The sequence below is a fragment of the Vigna unguiculata genome, chromosome 11 (genome assembly GCF_037176805.1).
Source record: "Vigna unguiculata cultivar grain cowpea cultivar isolate G323 ecotype 2 chromosome 11, ASM3717680v1, whole genome shotgun sequence".
In the NCBI taxonomy this organism is placed as follows: domain Eukaryota; kingdom Viridiplantae; phylum Streptophyta; class Magnoliopsida; order Fabales; family Fabaceae; genus Vigna; species Vigna unguiculata.
This window is the reverse complement of record NC_140802.1, coordinates 33,868,194-33,891,436: the sequence shown is the minus strand read 5'-3', so window position 1 is coordinate 33,891,436 and position 23,243 is coordinate 33,868,194. Positions and strand designations below refer to the sequence as shown.

At 33.3% G+C, this 23,243-nt stretch overlaps 1 protein-coding gene across 1 annotated transcript; it reads right to left on the bottom strand.

Moving 5' to 3' along the window:
• Positions 1-15,145: 15,145 nt before the first annotated feature.
• Positions 15,146-17,788, bottom strand: LOC114169328 (uncharacterized). Its single transcript, XM_028054440.2, has one exon. The coding sequence runs from the start codon at positions 17,671-17,673 to the stop codon at positions 15,325-15,327; it is 2,349 nt and encodes a 782-aa protein (XP_027910241.2). The 5' UTR covers positions 17,674-17,788; the 3' UTR covers positions 15,146-15,324.
• Positions 17,789-23,243: the final 5,455 nt, after the last annotated feature.

Genomic DNA, 23,243 nt, shown 5'->3' with positions numbered 1-23,243 from the left:
AAGTCATAGTGTCGGTTGGACCTCATACAATCGAGTCGTCAGGCCCGCTTGACCCGTCAAGGTCATCGGGTTTGCCCGGTCCATACAGATCGTCTAGCACGACCCATCCAAGTCGTCGGGCTGACTCAGCCTGTCCAAGTCATTGGGGCTGACTCAGCTTGTCCGGGTCGTTGGGCTCACCCGGCCTATCAAGGTCATCAGCTCTGCCCAGCCCATACAAGTCGTTGGGCACGACCTATTTCAGTTGTCAAGTCAGCCCAGCCCATCCGGATCTTCGAGCCTAATGTCCTAAATGGGCCAGTCAGGCCTATCAAACTTTTTCGGGTCGTCGGGCCTAATAGACTCGCTTGGGTCACCGGGCCTGCCCTACCCACTCTTGTCTTTGGGCTTGCTCGACCCTTCAAGGTTGTCGGGTCTGCTTGGTCTGTACAGGTCATCGAGCACGGTGCGTCCGAATCTAAATTTAGCCTACTCTATCTCAACATTTAGCCTAACCCAACTAAAAATTTAAATTTGAAATTTGGATTGGATTTATTGGATTATCAATATTTGAAAATCTCTATTTAGAGAATGGATATCCAATCCATAAAATATATAATATGTAAATCCATAAAATATATAATATGTATATTAGATTGAAATCCAGATCCATTGAAATCAATTTGAAATGGATTGGATTTTTAATAAAATAGATTTTAAATGGATTGGACAGAGAAAAAGTGGATCAGATCAAGAAAATTAGATTTTTTGCCCACCCCTAGATAAAAGATATAAAAAATTGTTTCACTTGTTGAAGGAAATGCTTCCACTACAAAAAATTGTGTACGTTCTTGGACATATAACCTATAGTGTTAAGCCAAGCATGTGAATCCCAATGCGTGAATCTCGCATGTCGAAATGTATCTATATTGGACTTGTTATATTTTTATGGGGTACAACGAGACATGTCGTTTAAGCAATACACGAGAAACGAAGACTCACAATGTTTTAGTCATTGTATCAAGGTAGTTAATATATGACCAATATGTATTCAACCTTTGACTGACAAAGTTATCATGGCCTAGATGTACCAAACCAGTCTTATTTGAGATGTATTAGACCCACCTTGGCTGAGATGTATTAAACCCTCCACCAGCATATCATCAACCTTAGATCAAATGGCCCCTACCCATCTTAGGAACATAATGTACAAAAGCCGCATAGGCTGAGATATACTCGATTCCCTATATTGGTAGTGGTGCATAGACCGAGATATATTGGATCTTATGTCACCTTGTTGAGGTTGACATGGTGTCGATAATCTTAAAGCCGATATGATCCTTACTCACATATAGTTATTACGATTTTAGTTGGGATGAGCCTGATCCCTCTTGGTGTTCATATTACTTCGTCGAGATAATCTCGATATAGTGTTAACTAAAATGTTCCTGGCCCAATATGTCTTGAGATGTTATCAACTTAATGTGTTGAGATCTAGACGACTCTACCCCCTATACAGTAGCCCTTCAGACTCTCAATTGAATGAAATTGAACAAGAGACTTGACATTTAACCAATTAAAGCAGATATGTATTAGAATACAACATCCCTTTATGTGGTTCTCCCCTTGGACTTAGATATGTTTGAAAATAAAGTTTGAACTAAATTGCAACCTCTTTGGGCTAAGATATGTTGGAAAATTAGGGTTGAACTAAATATTAACCTCCTTTGGCCGAGATGTGTTGGAAAAGGGTTGAACTAAATTGCAATCTCTTTGGGCCGATATATAATGGAAACTATAGGCCTTAATTAAGTGGAAAGCTTTGTAGGTCGTGATGTATTGGGAAGCAACAACGATAAAATAGGTTAAAAATCCTCGTGCCTTGAAGTACTTTGGGAAGTGACAGTATTGAGTTGGTGGAAGTTCCCATGAGCCAAAATGTATTGGGAAGATCAAGGCAATGTATTTCTAATTACATTGAAATAGAAGTAGATCATGTATTTTTAATTACCAATTTTATTCTTGTATAGAATTAGATAAATGTTTTGCTAATATGCTTGTTTAATTGTTAAAGTATTGCAATGATTTTTATGAAATTATGATTGAAGTATTGCCTTTAATAGTCATTCTTGTTTGAAAATATGATCTAAAAGTTGTGCCTTATGATTCTCATTAAGGGAAAAATTCTTACACTTTGTATCGTAGCTATTTACAAAAGATGTTGTGTTTTACTTTCTACATTTAATTACTTTTTATCAACTTTAATTGTTAATTAAATATTTATTCATTGGAATGCATGTTATGTGAATGATTTATTTTAATGAGGGTTTTTAAATTAGTTTTTTATAGTATTCATTATTAATCTAATGCTTTGTATCTCATATTTATTATATTACATTTTAATAGAAAGGTATTTGTATTCATCTTAGACAAATCTTAAATACATGTGCTGGATTTCCAATATTATTTTTCATCCGAATGAGTTATTGAATTATTTATTTTTTGAAAATAAGATTATTATTTTCATGTGTAATTTGTAATAGAATCTTACACGTGTTATCAAGGGTCACAAAGATCTACATTGAATGAAATTCTTTTTCTCTATTTTCTAATTTGAACCAAAAGATTCCTAAATAAGTATATATATATATATATATATATATATATATATATATATATATATATATATATATATATATATATATATATATATATATATATATATATATATATATATATATATATATATTAATTTTTTTCTTTATTAAACCAGATAATTCCTTCTCTATTTTGGGTTTGGTAAATATCTTTTTTGTAGATCTTTAGTGAGAATTTTTTAATTCATTTTTAACAATTCAAAAGTAATTCTTAAAGTATCCTTGTCATCTTTAATTATACAATGTTGTGAGTTGTCATGAGTTGTTGAACGAGGTGGTGGATGACAACACCCTGATTTTTCTGCAAAAAATGATTTATAGTTATTGATTTAAATTGCAGTTCTAATACATATTTTTCTGCGAGATTTATACTTGTTGATTATAAAGTTGAAGTTCATTATTGTTATCATAAGTGAATTGGGTGGGTGATGGAGGAGCATGGAGAGGTTGAAGGGCCTAAAAAGGATGAAAAATAAGGACCGTCATTGAGATGTTGGAGAAAGAAAAGAGTATGGTGCAAGAAAGGCCAGATTTGGAACTTGAAAATGAAATAAGAAGGCATACACAATGAATTTGTTTGGAACTTGAGGAGAAAAAAAAGAAGGCTTATACAATGAATTTGTTTGGAACCTAAAGATAAAACAAGAAGTCATGAGAACATTGACCTTTTTATGGAGAAATTATTCGAACAAAAGAGTCACCAAGAGAGGGAAAAACTAGAGCTATCCATGTTATAGGATATTCAGTTAAACATGAAAAAGTTAGAGGATCAAATATCATCGTAAAGAATGATATAAGAATATCAAATGAAGGAAGCAAGATAGATTAATGCATTGACTTTAAATGTAAAATTTGTCTTAGTTTGTGTGTATGTGTGTTCTTTTTTATATTTACAATGATGTATTTGGGAATGAAATATTTGAGTATTTTGCTAACACTAACCCAAAATAGGTTTATTACGTCCAACATTTTTTGCTTTTTACATATAGTTTATATCAGACGTAGATTCGAACGTAAATTTACGTCTTGAAATAACATACGTAAATTTACGTCTAATGACATCATAACATGATTGTGTGTTTGAACTTTGGCTTATGCAAATTAACTTTCTTTTTGCCAAATTTAGTTTTGGCATGAATGTGGTCTAAGGGGGCAGCTAGAAGGGGTTGGGAAACCATCTTGAATGGTCGTTGATGAACCATTAATCACAAGATTAATGTAATTTTAGTTTTACTCTTTATGACCATTGAAATTAAGGTTGTAGAGTAAGGATAATAGGAAAATTAGAGAGATAGAGCATTTTGTTGGTACAAGCACACAAATAGCAGTGAAAACATAGAGTTTATAGGAAATTGGAATCACATTGGAAAATGAGATTAGAAGGAGTCAAGGAGGGGGCACAGTGCTAACACAAAGGACTAAGATTTTTGAAAATTAAGCAAGGAATCCAAGTTAGGGGTGTTGAACTCGTAATTTTGATGTGATTGGTTAATTGTATGTGTATGAAATAAATTGTGCATCATTTCTCTTTGTAAAATCTTGAGTTTCTTGTTTCTGGAAATTTTTCAGAAACCGCTTGACGGGCCTTCAAAGCCGCCTCTTTGTAAAATCTTGAGTTTCTTGTTTCTGGAAATTTTTCAGAAACCGCTTGACGGGCCTTCAAAGCCGCCACGCGACGCATGTTGGACAAACCCAATTTATGGGTTTCTGCTTTGAATCGCTTGGCAGTGATGAACTGCCGCCAAGCGATATACGCGGGTGTTGTTGCATTTTTTATGTTTTTTTTTTTGTTTTCTGGGAATTTTAGGGGCTCGAGGGAGCCTCTATGATAAGAAACATTATGCTCATTAAGAAATCGTGTGAGGTGACCCTTTAATTATAGTGAATGGGATGAATTAGAGATTCAATGGATATTAGGTTTTTATAAATTTGGGGAAAAGGAGTGTGGCATGATTTGGATTATAATTGGTGATGAGATTTTGAGCAGTTGAATTATACTCTATGAAAATGGAACGGGACGTGATAAAGAGTGGTTGTGAGAGAATTTGATAGGATGGTATGGTTGTTGGATATTTGGGTTTCATACAGGTGCAATACCAATTTGGAAATTGTCCAGAAAGTAATGCATCACCTGACGGTTCCTAAATTGTCGCCAAGCGACAACGTGACAATGGTTGTATTGGGAATTTTGTGGATTAAGGCTCCCAAGGTTGGAATCCTATGAATGGGTACTTTAGTTTATACGAAGAGAAAATAAAATAAGGAAACAATAGTGAAAGTGTGTCGTGATGGGGAGTATGCATTGATAGTGAATAACTAAGTAATAGGTACGAATGAGTTGTTCATTTAGGTTTGGTTTAAGTATAAGAGAATGAAGGTTATTACAGGAGAGAAAGGGTACACATTGGGTAAATACCTATGGGCAGGGACACAATGTGCGATATCAAAAAGTCTAAGGATGTCATGGTGGTACCTAGCTTCGCTATAAGTTAAGGAAACTGTACATAATTGAGACTTCATGCTTAGATCTATATTACTAGCGAATTGATGTATATAAAAATTAAGTATGATGAATTGGTACGGGGTGAATATTGCTAGTAATCTAGGATGCAACCTGGGTGGAAATTGGTAATGGTTTAATGACCTTAGACAGCAATCAGGATTGTCAAAACCAGTCAACTCGGGTACTGGTGTGGCACCTGGCGATGGTGGTTAAACCGTCAAGCGACAGCTGCAATTCCAAAAGGTCACAATGACATGGGGCGCCTGACGGTGAGTGTCGTTCCGCCAGGCGATACTTGCAGAAGTATTGATTGTAGAGGCACTTGGCGCCTAACGATAGATATGTCCCACTAGGCGGTCTGAAACTGAGTTTTGCCTGGCAACTTTGGAGCAGCGCCAGGCGATAATGCAGAGGCAGAATGGCTATTTGCTTTTTATGTGCGTGGTCTACCAGGATTTGGTGATACCTTAAAGATCGATTTGTTGGAGTGTTCCTTAAGTTATGGCTCAGAACGTATCCCTTGAGTTGTGGCTCGGGATAGGGGTTAAACACGTGTCATTCCTTGAGTTGTGGCTCAAAATGGCATTTCTTGAGTTGTGGCTCGGGATGACAGATGAACACGAGGAATCCTTGAGTTGTGGCTCGAATTGGCGAGTTGTGGCTCGTACTAATGGGTCGAAAAGATTGCTCTCCTCAATATGTAGCCGACGAGTTTGGTAGTCTTGGGACATTATGAACTATGTTCGTATTGGAAACTCCACCTGACGTTACGGAGTGTGGTCCGTAGCAGGTTTCCCGTGCGTGTTCTCTAAGTTATGGCTAGTAGGAATGGCAACAAGGCATCTTGAGGTATTCATCTAAAGACGTAGAACATGGATTACATGGTGGTGGTCATGTGGCTTTGTATCAAAGGATAGAGTTCCTTTGATGAGTGTATGTTATGTAAATTTGAATTATTATATGTTACTGTTAGCTCACCCTATCTGCTTGTGTTTGACGATGATCGTGTATTGCGTTACACAAGTGCATATGATATTGCAGGTGGTATTGGTGAAGCATGCAGCCGGAGCAAGGCTAGACTGGGGGAAAAGATTTATCAAAGTTTTTATTATTTATGGTTTTGAATAATTTTGTAAACTTTTATGTTACCAAACTTGGTTATTGTATTTGAATTTTATAAAGTTTGGATTTTAGTTATTTTCTGATGTAATAAAGTTTTTAAATTTCCTGTATTTTTGGAAACGATAGTATAATAAATGATGTTTAATTATTATTTTATTTTATTTTATTTAAATTTGTAATATCCGATCGGGATGTTACACCAGCACCCCCGTGAAACCCAACGTGCAAGCCACATTGGAACTCAACAACAAATTGGAGCTCCACCAAATCTCGCCACCATCCATGCACCACACCATAGACCTTCAAGTTGCACATCAACATATCAAATCGCGAAACCGCAACTCTCCCTTTCTTCGAAAAAATGCAAAGAGCGACAACCAAACATATTTGCATCACCGGAGCCACGCAAACCACCCTGCCTAAATTTGTAACGCAATGGAGGCCCTCCAAGGTTCGTGGTGCTCACAACATGTTTGGAAGGTGGTTCATGACGTCTTCACATGGTGGTTCGCAAGCTGTGAAGAAGAAAGGGAAAATATAAGTGGCGAGAATGAGAGTTTGATATTAGCAGAAGAAAAAACAACAAAACATACACCAATGGAGTGGTCATGGTGGTCATGAATGTGTTTGTTGGCACTATTGTGAAGAAGAGACTAAAAATCAAAGTGATTTGAGGGGTTGTATATGAAGGGATTTACATCTAACCCCTCTAGGTCAAACATAAAATTTGATTTTTACGTTTGAATTGCTATTACCAAACGTAAACTTATGTCTGACCTCTATCTACCAGATGTAAATTTACTTTTGACCAAAAGGATTAGACGTAACTTTTGACAAATTATTTTCAAAATTTTATTGTGCGTTTTTTACATTTGACATTTAATGACCGAACGTAAATCATGTGACGTAATAAGCCCATTTTGTGTTAGTGTAATTCAAAATGTTTGTTAATTTTTGTTGTACTGACATAATTTTTTAAATGTTTTAAATCTATATTATTAAAAATAGATTTTATTGAATTATGAAATTATAAATACAGGGTATAATAATAAATAATTAAATATTTGAATTTTGACATTTATAAATGTCATAATATGATGTGAATTATGACGTTTATAAGTGTCATTGTTTCATTGGATTAGTTTTTTAACTGTCATTAGTTACCTTTTTAGAACTTCATTTTATACAATATATAAAGTGGTATTTGTTGCAGCATTTGACTATAAAACGCCATATTATATTTTGTGGCAGCAGGAATTATGTCGTTTTCAAAAACTCCACGCGCGTAAATAACGTTTGAAAACATTGTAATATCCAAAAAATAAGCACTACAACCTCAGCCCTGAGATTGATATTATTTTAGCTTATGAGGCTTGAACCTTATAGTTATTACTACTTGTTCATTGGAACGGATACATTTTGGTTTAACCTAGCTACCATGCAAGACTCTTATTACACTTCGTTTACTACTACAGGGGGTTAGTGTATTGTGTAGGGCCTGAGCCTGATACATCTTAGCCAAGGTAGCTCAGTGAATATGGGATGTAGGGCTTGAGCCTAATACATCTCAGTCAAGCTAACTTAGTGAATTTGGGATGTAGGGCCTAAGCTTGATATATATCAGCCAAGACATGATAGAAGTGTGTTGTATAAAGAGTATGATACATAATGACCAAGCCAATTTGGTGTGAGGGCCTGATAGATGTCGGCCATGCCAATTTGATGAATATAGGATGAGGCTGGATAAATCATGACTATTTTGGACATGGACCTACTATTCGACAAGGCAATTATTTTACCTTTTAACATTACAACAGTTATAATAGAGTATTTATTAACATTTATGAAGGATTTTAAATGTCCCTAAAGGTAATTAATAAGGACCATATATATAAAGGTGACTCATTCCGGTAAAGTTATCTTAACCTTGTTATCATTACTAAAGTGGCTATATATTCCTCACCATTGACTTGAGCGTGGAGTACTTGCAGGTACCCACTCCCTCAAGGTACATTATAGACTTGGCAAGGACATCCCAATCTTGAAAACATAACATATCCCAGCAACTAGTAGAAGAATAATATCATATCTTGTAGGAAAACTCACTTCCATACAAGAATAGAATGAAAATGTAGTCATGCAAGAATCCCACTTTTTTTACAAATAGAATTAGCACATTAGCATGTCAATAATTAGACTACAATATAAATCCTAGTAAAGTAGAATAAACCTATAATAGAAGCTTTAAAAGCACAAATTATATCATCAAGAAGGTAGCATTTTAGCATATGAATGAATATAACATCATAACGTCCAAGTGAAGGCAAAAAAGCAAATACATTACCCGTACATAGTTGAAATAGACTATTATGTGAAAAACGGCAAGTGCACCGGTAGCACGTAACAAGTAATAAATATATCGTTCTCTCCATAGGGACTTGTGCAACACATGACAAATCTCACAATTCACAACTCAAATAGACAACAAAGCCCACAAAAATACAAAGAAACTCTTTTTGGTATTTTATCAAACAGTTGGTGTGCAACAAAAATTTAACATAGACTATATACAATTGTCAATACTAGATTTCATTCACTTTATTCTCATGCATTCACAAACATCTCAATTCCAATTTCAAGTCAAAATCAACTCATAAGAATACTCAAATCTTATTCCTAGTGACTTTGAGTCTATGATAACTCATTAAGTTCCAATTTCCTGAATCCTCAAGTGAAATCATGCATTAAGTTCAAGAGTCTTAAGATTACTAATGAATCATGTTCTATCCCTAGATACAAGCTCCATTAGGCATTCAATTTCAATTGTAGGTTCAAAAGACATTTTACAACACCTCAAGAACCATAAATCATGCATGAATGGCTAAACCAAAGCAAACATTAAGCATGGAAATTAATTACTAAAATAGAAATGGAAAAGCACATGGTTTAACATAAAAAAATGCATAAGATTCAGTTTATTACATCTAATCTCAACACATAGGTTTAGCTCTCCATGGAGGAGAACCTAGGGTTTACAAATAAAAGAGATAGGAAAGGAATTGAAACCAAAGAGAAGATGCAAGCGCTCTCCCAAGGTTCTTGGCAACCACTCCTTGTTCCAATTGCGCCTCTCATTTGCATCTCCATCTCCCAATCACAACCCATCTTCCTCTCCAACCCCAAAAGGGGGAAAAACCACCATGAATGGGCAGTTTGATATTGTTATGTATTTGAAGCACTAGGCGTGATTCCAGTGGCGCCCGACGCGGGTATTTGCTTCAAAATCAATATTTTCTTGTCAAATCATGTTCCCTTGAGTTTTTGCTTGTTTTCCTCCACCACAAATGTTTCCTATTAACTTATTTAACATACTTAAAAGAGATATTAGAGGCAAAACAAGCATAAAACAACTAAAACACAAAAACAATACAAAACACACTAAACTTGAGGATATAACAAGACAGAAGCTAGGAAAGAGTTGATTTATTCATGACAATAAACACACAAAAGGAGGTAAAAAGGGACATTATCATAAACCATATTAAAAAAATTATAAATCATCTAAATCAAAATGATACAAAAAAACATAAAGTGTATTCAAATACAGTGAGACTTTTAGCTCTTACCTTTTATTCTAGTCTTACTAAAAAATGTTATAGTAAAAGCAGTAATGTAAATATGATAATGCGACATTATTAAAATAGAATATAACTATATTAAAACATTAAAAATAATCAAATTCTAAAAGGATGCAAGAAACACAAAATTGTAATTAAGTCGAATAAAACTATATTAAAAAGTTAAGAACGATCAAATTCCAAGAGATGCAAGAAACACAAATTGTAAATAAGTCCAAAAATTTGTTAGTTTTACCTTTTACTTCAATCATTCTAAGACTCACAATAATCATATTTGACTATTTCATATTTAATATATTATAATTAAATTGTATAACAAAAATATCCTTAAATCATAGGGATCTACCTATATTTTTCAATAATATGGATATAATGAACGAACAAAAGTATAAATGATAAAAAAACAAAAAGAATGGACACATGCATAGTAAGAACATGAACATTAAAAAAAATTGAAAATGAGAAAAAAAATCAATAAAAGAAAAAGATGTGAGGAATATATACATGAATAAATGAGTATTTTTCATAGCAATTTGTTTTCTTAGAAACTTAATTAAACATTGTCAAAGTACATTGAGTACTCTTACAGTAAGACAAAGACCGAAAAACCAAGAAAAAAATCATGAATTCAAAGCATATTGATGGGTATGATGGTAAATTAACGAACAAAAGCGTAAATGACAAAAAAAAAAGAAATGGACATGTGCACAATTAGAACATGAAAATTAATGAAAAACAAAAATTAAAAAATGATGGAAAAACCAATAAAGAAGATAGATGTGAGAAATATATGCATGAATAAATAAGTATTTTCAATGGAAACTTGTTTCTTAGAAAGTTAATTAAAACTTTCCAAAGTACAGAAAATACTCTTACAGGAAGACAAAGATCGAAAAACCAAGAAAAAAATCATGTATTCAAAACATATTGATGGGTATTATAGTAAATTAACAAACAAAAGCGTAAATGACCAAAAAATAAAAAGAATGGATTGATGCACAATAAAAACATGAACAATAATGAAAAACAAAAATTGAAAAATGACAAGAAAAAAACAACAAAGAAGACAAATGTGAGAAATTTAGACATGAATAAATGTGTATTTTTTTATGGTAGTTTATTTTCTTAGAAAGTTAATTAGACCTTGCCAAAGTACATTGAGTATTGTTACAGGAAGACAAAGACCAAAAAACCAAGAAAAAGAAATCATGAATTCAAAGCATATTGATGGGTATGATGGTAAATTAACGAACAAAAGCGTAAATGAAAAAAAAATGGACATGTGCACATTAGAACATGAACATTAATGAAAAACAAAAATTAAAAAATGATAGAAAAACCAATAAAGAAGATAGATGTGAGAAATATATGCATGAATAAATGAGTATTTTCAATGGCAATTTGTTTTCTTAGAAACTTAATTAAACATTGCCAAAGTACAGAAAATACTCTTACAGGAAGACAAAGACTGAAAAATCAAGAAAAAATCAAGTATTCAAAACATATTGATGGATATGATAGTAAATTAACGAACAAAAGCGTAAATGACCACAACATAAAAAGAATGGACTCATGCACAATAAAAAAACATGAACAATAATGAAAAACAAAAATTGAAAATGACAAAAAAAAAACAAAGAAGACAGATGTGAGAAATTTAGACATGAATAAATGTGTATTTTTCATGTAGTTTGTTTTCTTAGAAAGTTAATTAGACCTTGCCAAAGTACATTGAGTATTGTTACAAGAAGACAAAGACCGAAGAACTAAGAAAAAATCAAGTATTCAAAGCATATTGATAGGTATGATGGTAAATTAATGAACAAAAGGTAAATGAAAAAAATAATGGACATGTGCACATTAGAACATGAACATTAATGAAAAACAAAAATTAAAAAATGATAGAAAAACCAATAAAGAAGATAGATGTGAGAAATATATGCATGAATAAATGAGTATTTTCAATGGCAATTTGTTTTCTTAGAAACTTAATTAAACCTTGCCAAAATACAGAAAATACTCTTACAGGAAGACAAAGACTCAAAAACCAAGAAAAAAATCATGTATTCAAAACATATTGATGGGTATGATAGTAAATTAATGAACAAAAGCGTAAATGACCACAACATAAAAAGAATGGACTCATGCACAATAAAAAAACATGAACAATAATGAAAAACAAAAATTGAAAATGACAAAAAAAAAACAACAAAGAAGACAGATGTGAGAAATTTAGACATGAATAAATGTGTATTTTTCATGTAGTTTGTTTTGTTAGAAAGTTAATTAGACCTTGCTAAAGTACATCTGGTATTGTTACAAGAAGACAAAGATCGAAGAACTAAGAAAAAATCAAGTATTCAAAGCATATTGATAGTATGATGGTAAATTAACGAACAAAAGCGTAAATGACCAAAAAACAAAAAGAATGGACACGTGCACAATAAGAACATGAACAATAATAAAAAACGAAAATTGAAAATGACAAAAAAATCAACAAAGAAGACATATGTGAGAAATATAGACATGAATAAATGTGTACTTTCCATGTTAGATTGTTTTCTTAAAAAGTTAATTAAACCTTGTCAAAGTACATTGAGTACAGTTACAAGAAGACAGAGGCCGAAAAACCAAAAAAAAATTATGAATTCAAAGCATAATGATGAGTATGATTGTAAATTATCGAACAAAAGTGTAAATGACCAAAAAATAAAAAGAATGGACACGTGCACAATAAAAACATCAACATTATTGAAAAATGAAAATTGAAAATGAAAAAAAAACAATAAAGAAGACAAATGTGAGAAACATAGACATCAATAAATGAGTATTTTTCATGATAGTTTGTTTTCTTGGAAAGTTAATTAAATTTTGTCAAAGTACACCGAGTACTATTACTGGAAGACAAAGACTGAAAAACCAAGAAAAAAAATCATGAATTCAAAGTATATTAATACGTATGATGATAAATTAACGAAAAAAAAACGTAAATGACAAAAAACAAAATATATGAATAAATGAGTATTTTTTTTGTGACAATTTGTTTTCTTAGTAAATTAATGAATATTTTATCGAGTTATTATTAAACACAGCATTAATTTTAAATATTTACAACATTATAGTTTTATTTTATTTTTAGATACTAATGCAGATTATTTAATATTTTATTAAATTTAGTTGCCAAAAATTATTTTATAACTTTAAAGCCTGAATATAATAATAATAATAATAATAATAATAATAATAAACATTATTTTAATTAGAATATGTATTTTGAATTAAAATTTAAAATAATGGATATTTTTTCTGAATTATGATAATTTACACTAGTTTGAGCCCTCAGTAATTTCTATAATAGAACATATAATACAAATTCAAACCATGTAACAAGTTACCATTTGATCAATTTTACTTAAGCCCTTCACGGTGATACGACAACGTTTGGGTTCTTTCTACATAGGCAAGGTTTTCATAGAACTATTCCATAATAGCAATTTCATGCTAAGATTCAACATTTTTTGTTAAGCGAAAATGGAAAAATGGTGAAACTTTCATTATTTAAGAATAAAATTAATTCAATAATGTTTTCCATTCAATTTCATGTAAATTAACCCGTGGAGTTTTTCCCTAAGATGCCCATGCATGACATTCCTCTTGCATTTGCAGCACTCAGTCAAAGCTCCATAACTACTCCAACGGTAGTGGTTTAATCTTCTAAAAAATAATGCAAGCTTTTTGTCTGGATCTGGAAAGAAATAGAAATAAATTGTTTCCCTTACAATGATATCATTTGCCTTGTTTACTACTGAATCTAAAATTTTATTTTCATCTTATTTCTTCTCCCAGATAAAAATAATAATTAGGTCCAGCCTGATTATTTTTCCTTCTGTAAAACCATTTTATTATTTTAAAAAATTATAAAAAAAAACGATGCTTTGAAAAATCCCTTTATGCATGTCTCTTGATTGCCATAATGTCTCACCAGCCTCAGCTACAGTTTCCTGTCTTCATCAACTCCGACAAGAACGACCACACCCTTAACATTCTATTCTAAGGTCTAATACAGAGGGTTGGTGATTAGGGTGCGGGGTTATGAAAGCATACAAGACCGGTTATTGTTTCTTATGTGCACATAACAGAGAAACAATTGAAAATCGGAAACTATTTCCTACCTGTTCTTGTATTTTACTTTCTGAACCAATGTTTTCAAAACAAATTTCAGAACTTCGTATAACTGTTTATCAAAGCAGTTTTAAAAAAAAAAAAACTGAAAAGAGAAACAAATAAACCATTAGGTATATTTCTGTTTCTTTTTCCTTCCACAACACAAACAAGGAATAAAAAGAAGAACGAAACCTCCATAGGATGCAATCACTAAAGATTCCACTAGAGGTACTTAATTTTTTATCATAAAGTTCAATCCATGCTGCAAGTCAGTGGCAAGTTATGATTTTTACATACATCTAATTCGCAGAAAAATTTGTAAACAGATGGCCAACCCATTCCCCTCAAGTAGCAATCAATCTCGTGATTCTAAGCATATCATGGGCACGTCAAGGCACTAGCAGGTTATCTCTTTCCAATACTAACACGTAATTCAGTACAACTCAATGCACACTACTAACCTCTGATAGTAAAGCTAAGGACTTTTTAGATCTCATTAGTTTACGCAGAAGGGCCTAAACTTCTCAATAGCTTGGATGATAATAGGGTACTATCCTCAAGGTAACAAATTTCCATAATTTGGCCATCAAGGAAACAGGCCTGGTAATGTAATGGTTTAGTTTCATGTTATCGCCTAAATTTGCAGAGAGGACCGAAAAGCTGGAGATCACAGATCAGGTTTCCCTTCTTCTTACAGTCGAATAATTGATAAATGTAGGTTATGAAACATGACTACTAACATACATCAACAATTGTTTCTGTTGATTTTTAAAAGTTAATACTATCAACCTTAACAGAATGTAGTCCGAAATTCTACCACAGGATATACTAACAACCTTCCCAGTAACTGATAATGCATGGCGCTCCAAAGAATTCAACTATCCAATAAATCAATTATTAATCAGACAAAAGATCACCCAAATGAATGTTTCTAATATTTCTTCTATAACTATCTGATCACATTTTTTCAACAAGATATAAATTGGTCAGAAGATGAAATAACAACTAGAAGTGAGTATCAAACACTATTAAAATTGCTAGCAAAGAATAGCAGAGAACATAGAAATGCAAAACATAAAATGTTTCCACAATTTGTGACTTCATCTCAAGATAATAAAAGGTAACAATTACCCTAGTTAAAGGTCCTGGTTTCAAAATAAAGCTCTGTACATTATATTATAATTATAAACATAAGCAACCAGCAGCCTTGAATTGGTATGAACTAAATTTAATCAACTTCTACTGGAAAAGCTAAACCTTACTAAGCAGTTTCTCCTTCAGTAGTTGGAGCACTTTCAACAGGATCAGAAACCTTGCGATTAGTATTCACTTCATTCAATTGTTTCATTTTTTCCTCCAAAGCAAGAAACCTCTCATTTAGAGATTCAACTCTACTCAAATAAGCTTCAAATTTACCAGACCATTGAGATTCAAAATCAGTACAGTTCTTGTCAAACTCTATCATAAAATCCCTCAACTTCGCCCTTTCTTCGGCTTCTTTCTTTAGACGTTCCTTCTCCACCTCCATCACAGTCAAAACAAGTCCACCGGAGCCAGGAACATCCGCATACAGTGGTTCGTCACCTTGAGGATAGCGTGCTCTATATTCAGTAAAAGCCTTTCGTGTTTCTTTCAAGGCCTTTCTATATCCATCGACAAGGCTTTGCATCATATAAAGTTCTTTCTCAAACCTATATACCTCCATCTGTCTTTTCTGACTCTCCTCAAACTTCGCTTTATGCAAATGTTCAATCAAGTTATCTCGCTTCTGTAGCTCATCCATTAAGAGTTGTTGATTCATTGTAGATTCTTCGCAAGCCTGATCTTTTGTGGCATACATCATTCTAGCTTTCCCCATCCAATGTTCCATCTGTTCCATGCATGTTTCAAAGTCCATTGGTTTGGTATTCCACGGGCTATCACTTCTCAGCCTCTTATTACTTCCATTCAAAGAATGATGAGAGTTATGATTATCCAGGGCTAGGCTGTCTCTCTTGTGACCATTACCAAAAAGTGATGAACCAGAAATCATCTGAGGCTCATCCCTGGATGACAGGAAATCCCCGACCGGATTGTCACGAAGATCAATCCCAGAACCAAAAGGCAATTGTCCAGCATCCATCACTTGAAGACCATTTCCAGAAGCTATCCCCTCCATAGGAATACACTTTGGAGAGAGATGGAACCCGCCCTCGTGCTCATCCTCTTCTCCATCCTCCTCTTCCTCTTCCCCTTCCTCCTCTTGCTGCCCATCTTCTCCTTCGTCCTCTATAAGTTGTTCACAGTGCAGACCCTTCAAATCACCATGACAGGGCCGCAGAAATGGCTCTTCCACGCAGCTCTTTTGATCCATAAGCCACATCCCAGGCTCTTCAACGTCCTTAACCTGCTCAAAATCCATCATTTGTTCCTGTCCACCCTGCTCCTTCTCCACTTCAACCTTCTCAACATTATTGTCTTGCCCAAGACTCAACTCAATGTGGTGCTCCTCCAATTCCTGAACCTGACCCTCCAATTCCTGAACCCGCCCCTCTAACTCCTGAACCTGACCCCCATCAACCTCGCCCATCTTAACATCTCCGCTCCCATCCACCTCCTCCTTTACCCCCTCCTCATCTTCATCTTCCTCCTCTCCTTCCTCCTTCACCTCATTCTCCTCCTCCCCCACCTCAACGCCTTCCTCATACAACTCCTTATGTTGCGTCTTAATCAAAAGCTGCAAATGCGAAGCGTAATAACAACTCACCAACTGCGGCGCCCTCAATTCCTTCTCAACCATACACCAAATCATTCCCGCCCAATCCATCTTCTCGAAATTCCCCTCCTTTATCAAATCCAACCACCCTAAAATTTCACCAGTCATCATACAAGCATCATAAGGCAAAAGCATCCAATGATACGCTAACTCCTCAACAAATGCAATAGATTCATTCAAGTCTACCGAATCATCGACCACAGCAGCGACCGCAGCGGCGCCAACGTTCTTCTTCGGCAGCTTCAGGGCGCGGCCGAGATCGGCGCGGCTGACATTGATCCTGAACCCGTTGACGTAGCCGCACCGATAATTGGGGACATAGCTTGCGATGAGCTGCGCAAGGAGATCGGCGCGGAGCGCCGAATCGAACTCGACGTTGACAAACTCCCAGAGCCCCAGACGCTTCAAGAGGCTCTGGTGTTTCTCGAAGTCAAGGGTTTTCGCAGGCGTGAAGGGAATAGGTTTTAGGGTTTCGACGATACCCGGAATCTTCTCCCGCCACTTTCTCTCCTTCGCGGTCCTCCTGTTACCCATTTTCTTCTTCTTGGTCGAGCGTCGTATGTTAGTACCGCCTCCTCCGACGGCGGCGCCGGGGATATTGGGCTCCGCATCATCAGGCTCCGTATCATCAACGGTGACTATGGGAATCGGTTCACGCATCATAGAATCATGATCTTGGTTAGGGTTGGACAATCTCGGATCGGGATCGGGTAGGGTTAGGGTTTCAGTTTGGGGAGATTGGGAAACGGTGGGTGGTGACTTTTGAGATGGTGATGGGTCCTTTGATCGGCATTGTTCGGCGGCGCTAGGGTTAAAGGCTTCGTCGGAGATTTCACTCTCGATTGGGTTGGTCATGGCGAGAGGGAAAACAAGAAAAGAGAAAACTTTTCGAAATGGAGAGAGAGTGAACTGTGAGAGATCAAAGGCCAAGTTTTTTATACTCTTAAGACGGGTTTGGAGTGCAGAGTGGAAACACTTTCACTAATCGCCCCTTCTTATTCCCCTCACCCACGTTATATTTTTAATTTACATTCAATCAAATAAATTTAAACATTAAACAAATCTTATTAAATGTAGACTGTCAGAATTTTTTAGGGACAATAAAATTTGTTGATATTTAATTGAGATTTCAAAATATTAAAAAAAATGAGTTTTAATAAATTATTCTGTTAATTACATACTTTTCAAATATTTTATTTTATATTTATAAATATCATTTTTAAATCAAGTATGTCATTCAGATTTTTCATGATCATAACCGTTAGGGTATCATTACTTTCTTCCAATTTCAAATATATATATATATATATATAAGGTAATTGTTTTGTGTTATGTTTCTTACAATCAATTTTTAGTTTATTATTAATATTATTACAGATAATGATTCAATAAATAGATAAAAACATTATATTTCTTCTTTAACTAATTGTGTTTTTAAATATTTTCTTATTAATCATGATATTATCAAAATATATTTATATATATATATAATTAAATTTCATAAAGATCGAGAAAGATTTGTGTTTTTTATTATTATAATACAACTAATAAATATATAGTAAAAGGTTGAAACAATTATATTTTAAATTACACAAGATAACTTATTTTATTGAGTTTTTTGTAAACAAAAATAAAGGATAAGCTTGTTTATATTATATTTTTTTAGAAAAAATACTAATTGTAATTTTTTTATTTATTTGTTTAAATTATTAAAATAGAAACAAAAATTTCTAACCGAAGTTAAATAATTTATTTTAATAAACTATTGAGAATAACTCATGGATATAAACTATTGTAGAAAGTAATTACGAAGACTCTAAAGTAAATTTTATAATTTCTTTTTATAATAAAGAAAAACTACCTCTCTAATTAAAAACAAATGTCTCGTGTCTTCTTATCTTTTATACACTACAATCTCGTGTCTTTCATTCTTCATTTTATTTTCATTTTTTATTTTCAATATTTAAAACAACTATAATAATAATTATATAGTATTATAATAAATATGAGTTTCTTCTCTTTTTCTTCAAGAAATAATTCTCAGCTCATCTGTTTTTATTAGTTTTGTACGCAGAAATCAAGCAATATAGTAAATAAAATAGTTATAAAAGTCTCTATTTTAGTCATTATTATTTTTACATAATACTTGTTATAGTTAATTCAAAGCATGTATGTTTCTGTTAGTTAGTTTACACTTTTTTATCTGTACTTAATTCTATAAATAGAGTCTTTGTTTTTTGTATTCAGCAGTTGCAGTAATAAAAATCTACAAAATCATTTCATATAGTGTGTGCATACATGCTACATGCTGTTGTGTGAGAGTGCTCTGCCTTCTAATAGTGGTATCAGTAGCAGCAAGGTTCAGGACATGTGTGAGAACGTGTTGTTATGGTAGATGGAGGAGGAAATTTTCTACAAATCTCCCAGTTTTTTATGGCATACATGTTGTGTGTGTATGAGTGTTCTGCCTTCTAATAGTGGTATCAGTAGCAACAAGGTTCGGGACCTGTATGAGAACGTTTTGTTATGGCAGATGGAGGAGGAAATTTCCTAACAAATCTCTCAGTTTTTTATGGCAAGAACTTTGACTACTAGGTGATAAGAATGGAAGCCATTATCGGTTATCAAGAAATGTTAGAAATTGTAAGAGATGGTGTCTGAGGGAAGGATGATGATGCAACCAAGAAAAAGGACTGCAAGGCTCGTTGTTTGCTTCATTAATGTGTGGATATGGTGAACTTTGAGAAAATATCCAAGGCAAAGATAGCCAAGGAGGCCTAGGACATCCTATAGAAGACGTATGGAGGTGTTGAGAAGATTAAGATGGTGAAGCTCCAGTATTTTTGAAGGTAGTAAGAGTTATTTTCTATAGCTAATCAAGAAATAGTGGATGAATACTTCAATAAATTGTAATTGCTGGTAAATTCCATTAGGCTTGTGGAGAAAACATCATTGATCAACAAATGGTTGAAAAGGTGTTGAGGACATTATCCTCTAAGTTTGACTATGTTGTGGCAGCAATAGAGGAATCCAGGATTTTGAACAGATGAAGATAGAAGAACTTCAAGGATCACTTGAAGCCCATGAATTAAAAATGGTAAACAAGAATGTTGAAAAGGTTATAGATGAGCAAGCATTGCAGGCCCAAGTGTCGAACAGATGCCATTCTTCCCGTGGCAGGTGGAAGAAAAATAGTTTCTGTGGCAAGTTGAACAAAAGGAGGATGATCAACCAGTCAAGATCACGCAACGGGTGAAGGAAAATCAGAATTCTTTGGCAAAGCCAGTAGAGGTGGTTTCAATGGCAGAGGGAGAAAAGGAAAGAAAGTGCAAGATTTGAGAAAGATCCAATGTTATAACTGTAAGAAGTGGGGACATTATGCGGTAGATTGGTAGCATGGGAAAAGGAAGTAAAAAAGGGAATCTGGCTTTGAAGCACATGTGGCTCAGGGTGAATAAGAAGAATGACCAGTAATGTTGATGGTTACTATCCAGAGTGAAGAATTTGGGTCAGAAAGTTGTTTTCTTGACACAAGTTGTAGCAACCATATGATTGGGCATAAAAATTGGGTTTCGAATCTTGACACTAGCAAGAAAAGCATGGTCAGACTTGTAGATGATAATACAATTGAGGCTGCTGGAATTCGTGATATAAAAATCAAGAAAGATGGAAGAATTGTGGTTTTTATTGAAAGTGTGTTGCATGTTTCAAGCATGAAATGTAATCAGCTTAGTGTTGGGCAGATAGTAGAAAAGGGGTTTTTTTTTGTATGCATGAAAAATGATCTATTAAAGGTGTATGATTTAAAATAGGGTTAAATATGTTTTTGGTCCCTCAAGTTTCAGCGAAATTTGGAATTAGTCCCTCATCAAAACTTTTGACCAATTTAGTCTTTCATTTTTCAAAATGCGTGAATTTAGTCATTTTAACCAAATTTTGTTAAGTTTATCTATAGTTTCGAGCGCATTTCATAATAGTATTTAAATTAACATTGAAGCAAAAATGTGTCAAACAGTATAAATAATTTAAATATTATCATGAAATGCGCTTGAAATGTCAGATAAACTTAACAAAATTTGGTTAAAAGGACTAAATTGACGCATTTTGGAAGATGAAGGACTAAATTGGTCAAAAGTTTTGATGAGGGACTAAACCCAAATTTCGCTCAAACTTGAGGGACCAAAAACATATTTAACCCTTTAAAATAGAAGTTGATTTAAAGCAAGGATGTTATTGTGAATGAAGAAGGTTCTTGGGACTGGACAACTCAAAGCACACCTTGTACGCATAACATAACCATTAACCCACGTGCTTTCTCACGTTAATATGCACACCACATATTTAAAAACACATATCTTCCAACCCAAAAAAAATCACCTCAATTGGACATCTGTAAAAAATATTATGAGTAAAACCGTAACAAATATTGGTGTGTAACGCTGACACTATTTTGCAAATCCATTCGGAATTTTCCAAATTAAACTACAACTTCTACGAAACTCCAAAAATTATGTTCTAGTAATCAAATTAAAGTTAATTGAGTCTAGATTCTAAGAAAAAAAAGAATCAAATCATTTGAAGATTTTTGGAAAAAGTTATAAACAAAATAATAAGAAAAGGCCACGACTACTAGAATACAATTTTAACTATTCTATGACATTGTTGGTAAAATTAAGTTTTGATTGCATGAATTAATGTTATGGAATGTGGATTTCGTGTATTTGATTTGGAATATTTGAATATTTGTGTTTTTCTTTCCTTTAAAAATAGTAGCATAAACCTTGGTGGAGATGAGGCTCGGTTATTATTATGTTTTGAAAGCAAAAGGCATGTATGGGTAACATAAACATATAAAGATTTGGTGTTTTTTTGGTATTCAAATATTAGAGTTATAAAACACATATGTTAAAAAGTGGTTGTTGAATATATGGTATATTATATCCTTATAATAACATTAGGTTATATTAAATAAAGTTATGGTCGTTGAGAATTGTACGTTTGGATTCTTTTTAAACTACGAACAGTATATTCGAATATTATATAATATTGCTAAATATTATATAAAATATAGCTTATATAATTTATACATATTGTGGATGTGGAAAGTTAGTTTGGATTATTGTATAAAATAGATACACATAAAAACGTTAACAGGGTTGTTTTCTTTAGCATTTTGATTTTTCATTACTTTTTATGTATAATAATAATAATAATAATAATAATAATAATAATAAGAAGAAGAAGAAGAAGAAGAAGGTTGGCATTTTAGTTTGGTTTGGCAATTAATGGCGTTAGCTACCTTTTATGAAATTACTATGAAAATTCAAGTTTGAAGGTTTTTATGCGAATGCAATAGATTAAAATAAAAATATGGGTACACTCTTTAAATCCAATTTAATTATGAATTATATATTAATTATAACATAACATATATCTGATATACTTTGAGGAAACGAAGTATACTGTATGATTTGTATGAGATAAAAAGAGAATATTTATATGGTATAAGATTGATGTTGTTGATTCTAAATTCAATTGTTGTTGTTTTTTTCAATTAAAATGTTGTTGTTTACAAAATGAAATATTGTGTTGTTTACCAAATAAAATGTTGCCTTTTTTTGTTTGGGAGGTTTTTGTGATGATGAAACAAGTATAATATGATCTTGTGATGTTATTGTATGATGAACTCATATGATATGTTGACGATGTATGATCAATTTTATGATGATGATTGTATGATTGTATAATTTCTAGGTGATGCTAGTTTTAGTTTTTTCACGTGGATTAAAGGTAATGTGGATTTCACTCTTGTCTGCACGAGTGATCTTGAATGATAGGTTGTTGTGATGTTTTTTGTCGTATCTAGAGACCTAGTGATGACTCTTTCGCATGTGTGAAGCAATGGAAAGGGGTTCTCTTTGCCTGTGTGAAGTAGTGGAAGAGGATTGGTTCGAGTGTTGTACTCTCTCACTTGTGCGAAGCAGTGGGGAGGGAAAATGTGTTTCGCCTTAGTTATGACTCGTTGCTCAGTATAGTGCCTGATATGTGATGCATCAAACCGTCTATTCTAGAAAACTAGATGATGTGGTTGGGAAAAGGTGATGGGAAAACCAGAGTGTGGTTATGATTATGATGCTTGAATATTTTACTTGGATGATATTATGATTAGCTTACCCCTGTTTGTTTATTTGTTTGTGTGTTTGTTGTGTGTGAGATGATCGTATGACATGTGTGTTATACGAAGCGGGTGATATGCAGATGCATCTGGCATGGAGTAGATTGACGAGAGGATGGGGTAAACTCGGAATTTTATTCATATTTATTAAGTTCTTTTAAAACAAAGGTTAAAGACGATGTAATTTCTTTTAATTGACATTGTTATTTGAAAATATTTAAACACATGATGTTTTAAACTACGCAACTTA

Excerpts from the sequence above, each read along its gene's own strand:
- LOC114169328 (XM_028054440.2), bottom strand. The coding sequence starts at position 17,673 with ATGACCAACCCAATCGAGAGTGAAATCTCCGACGAAGCCTTTAACCCT.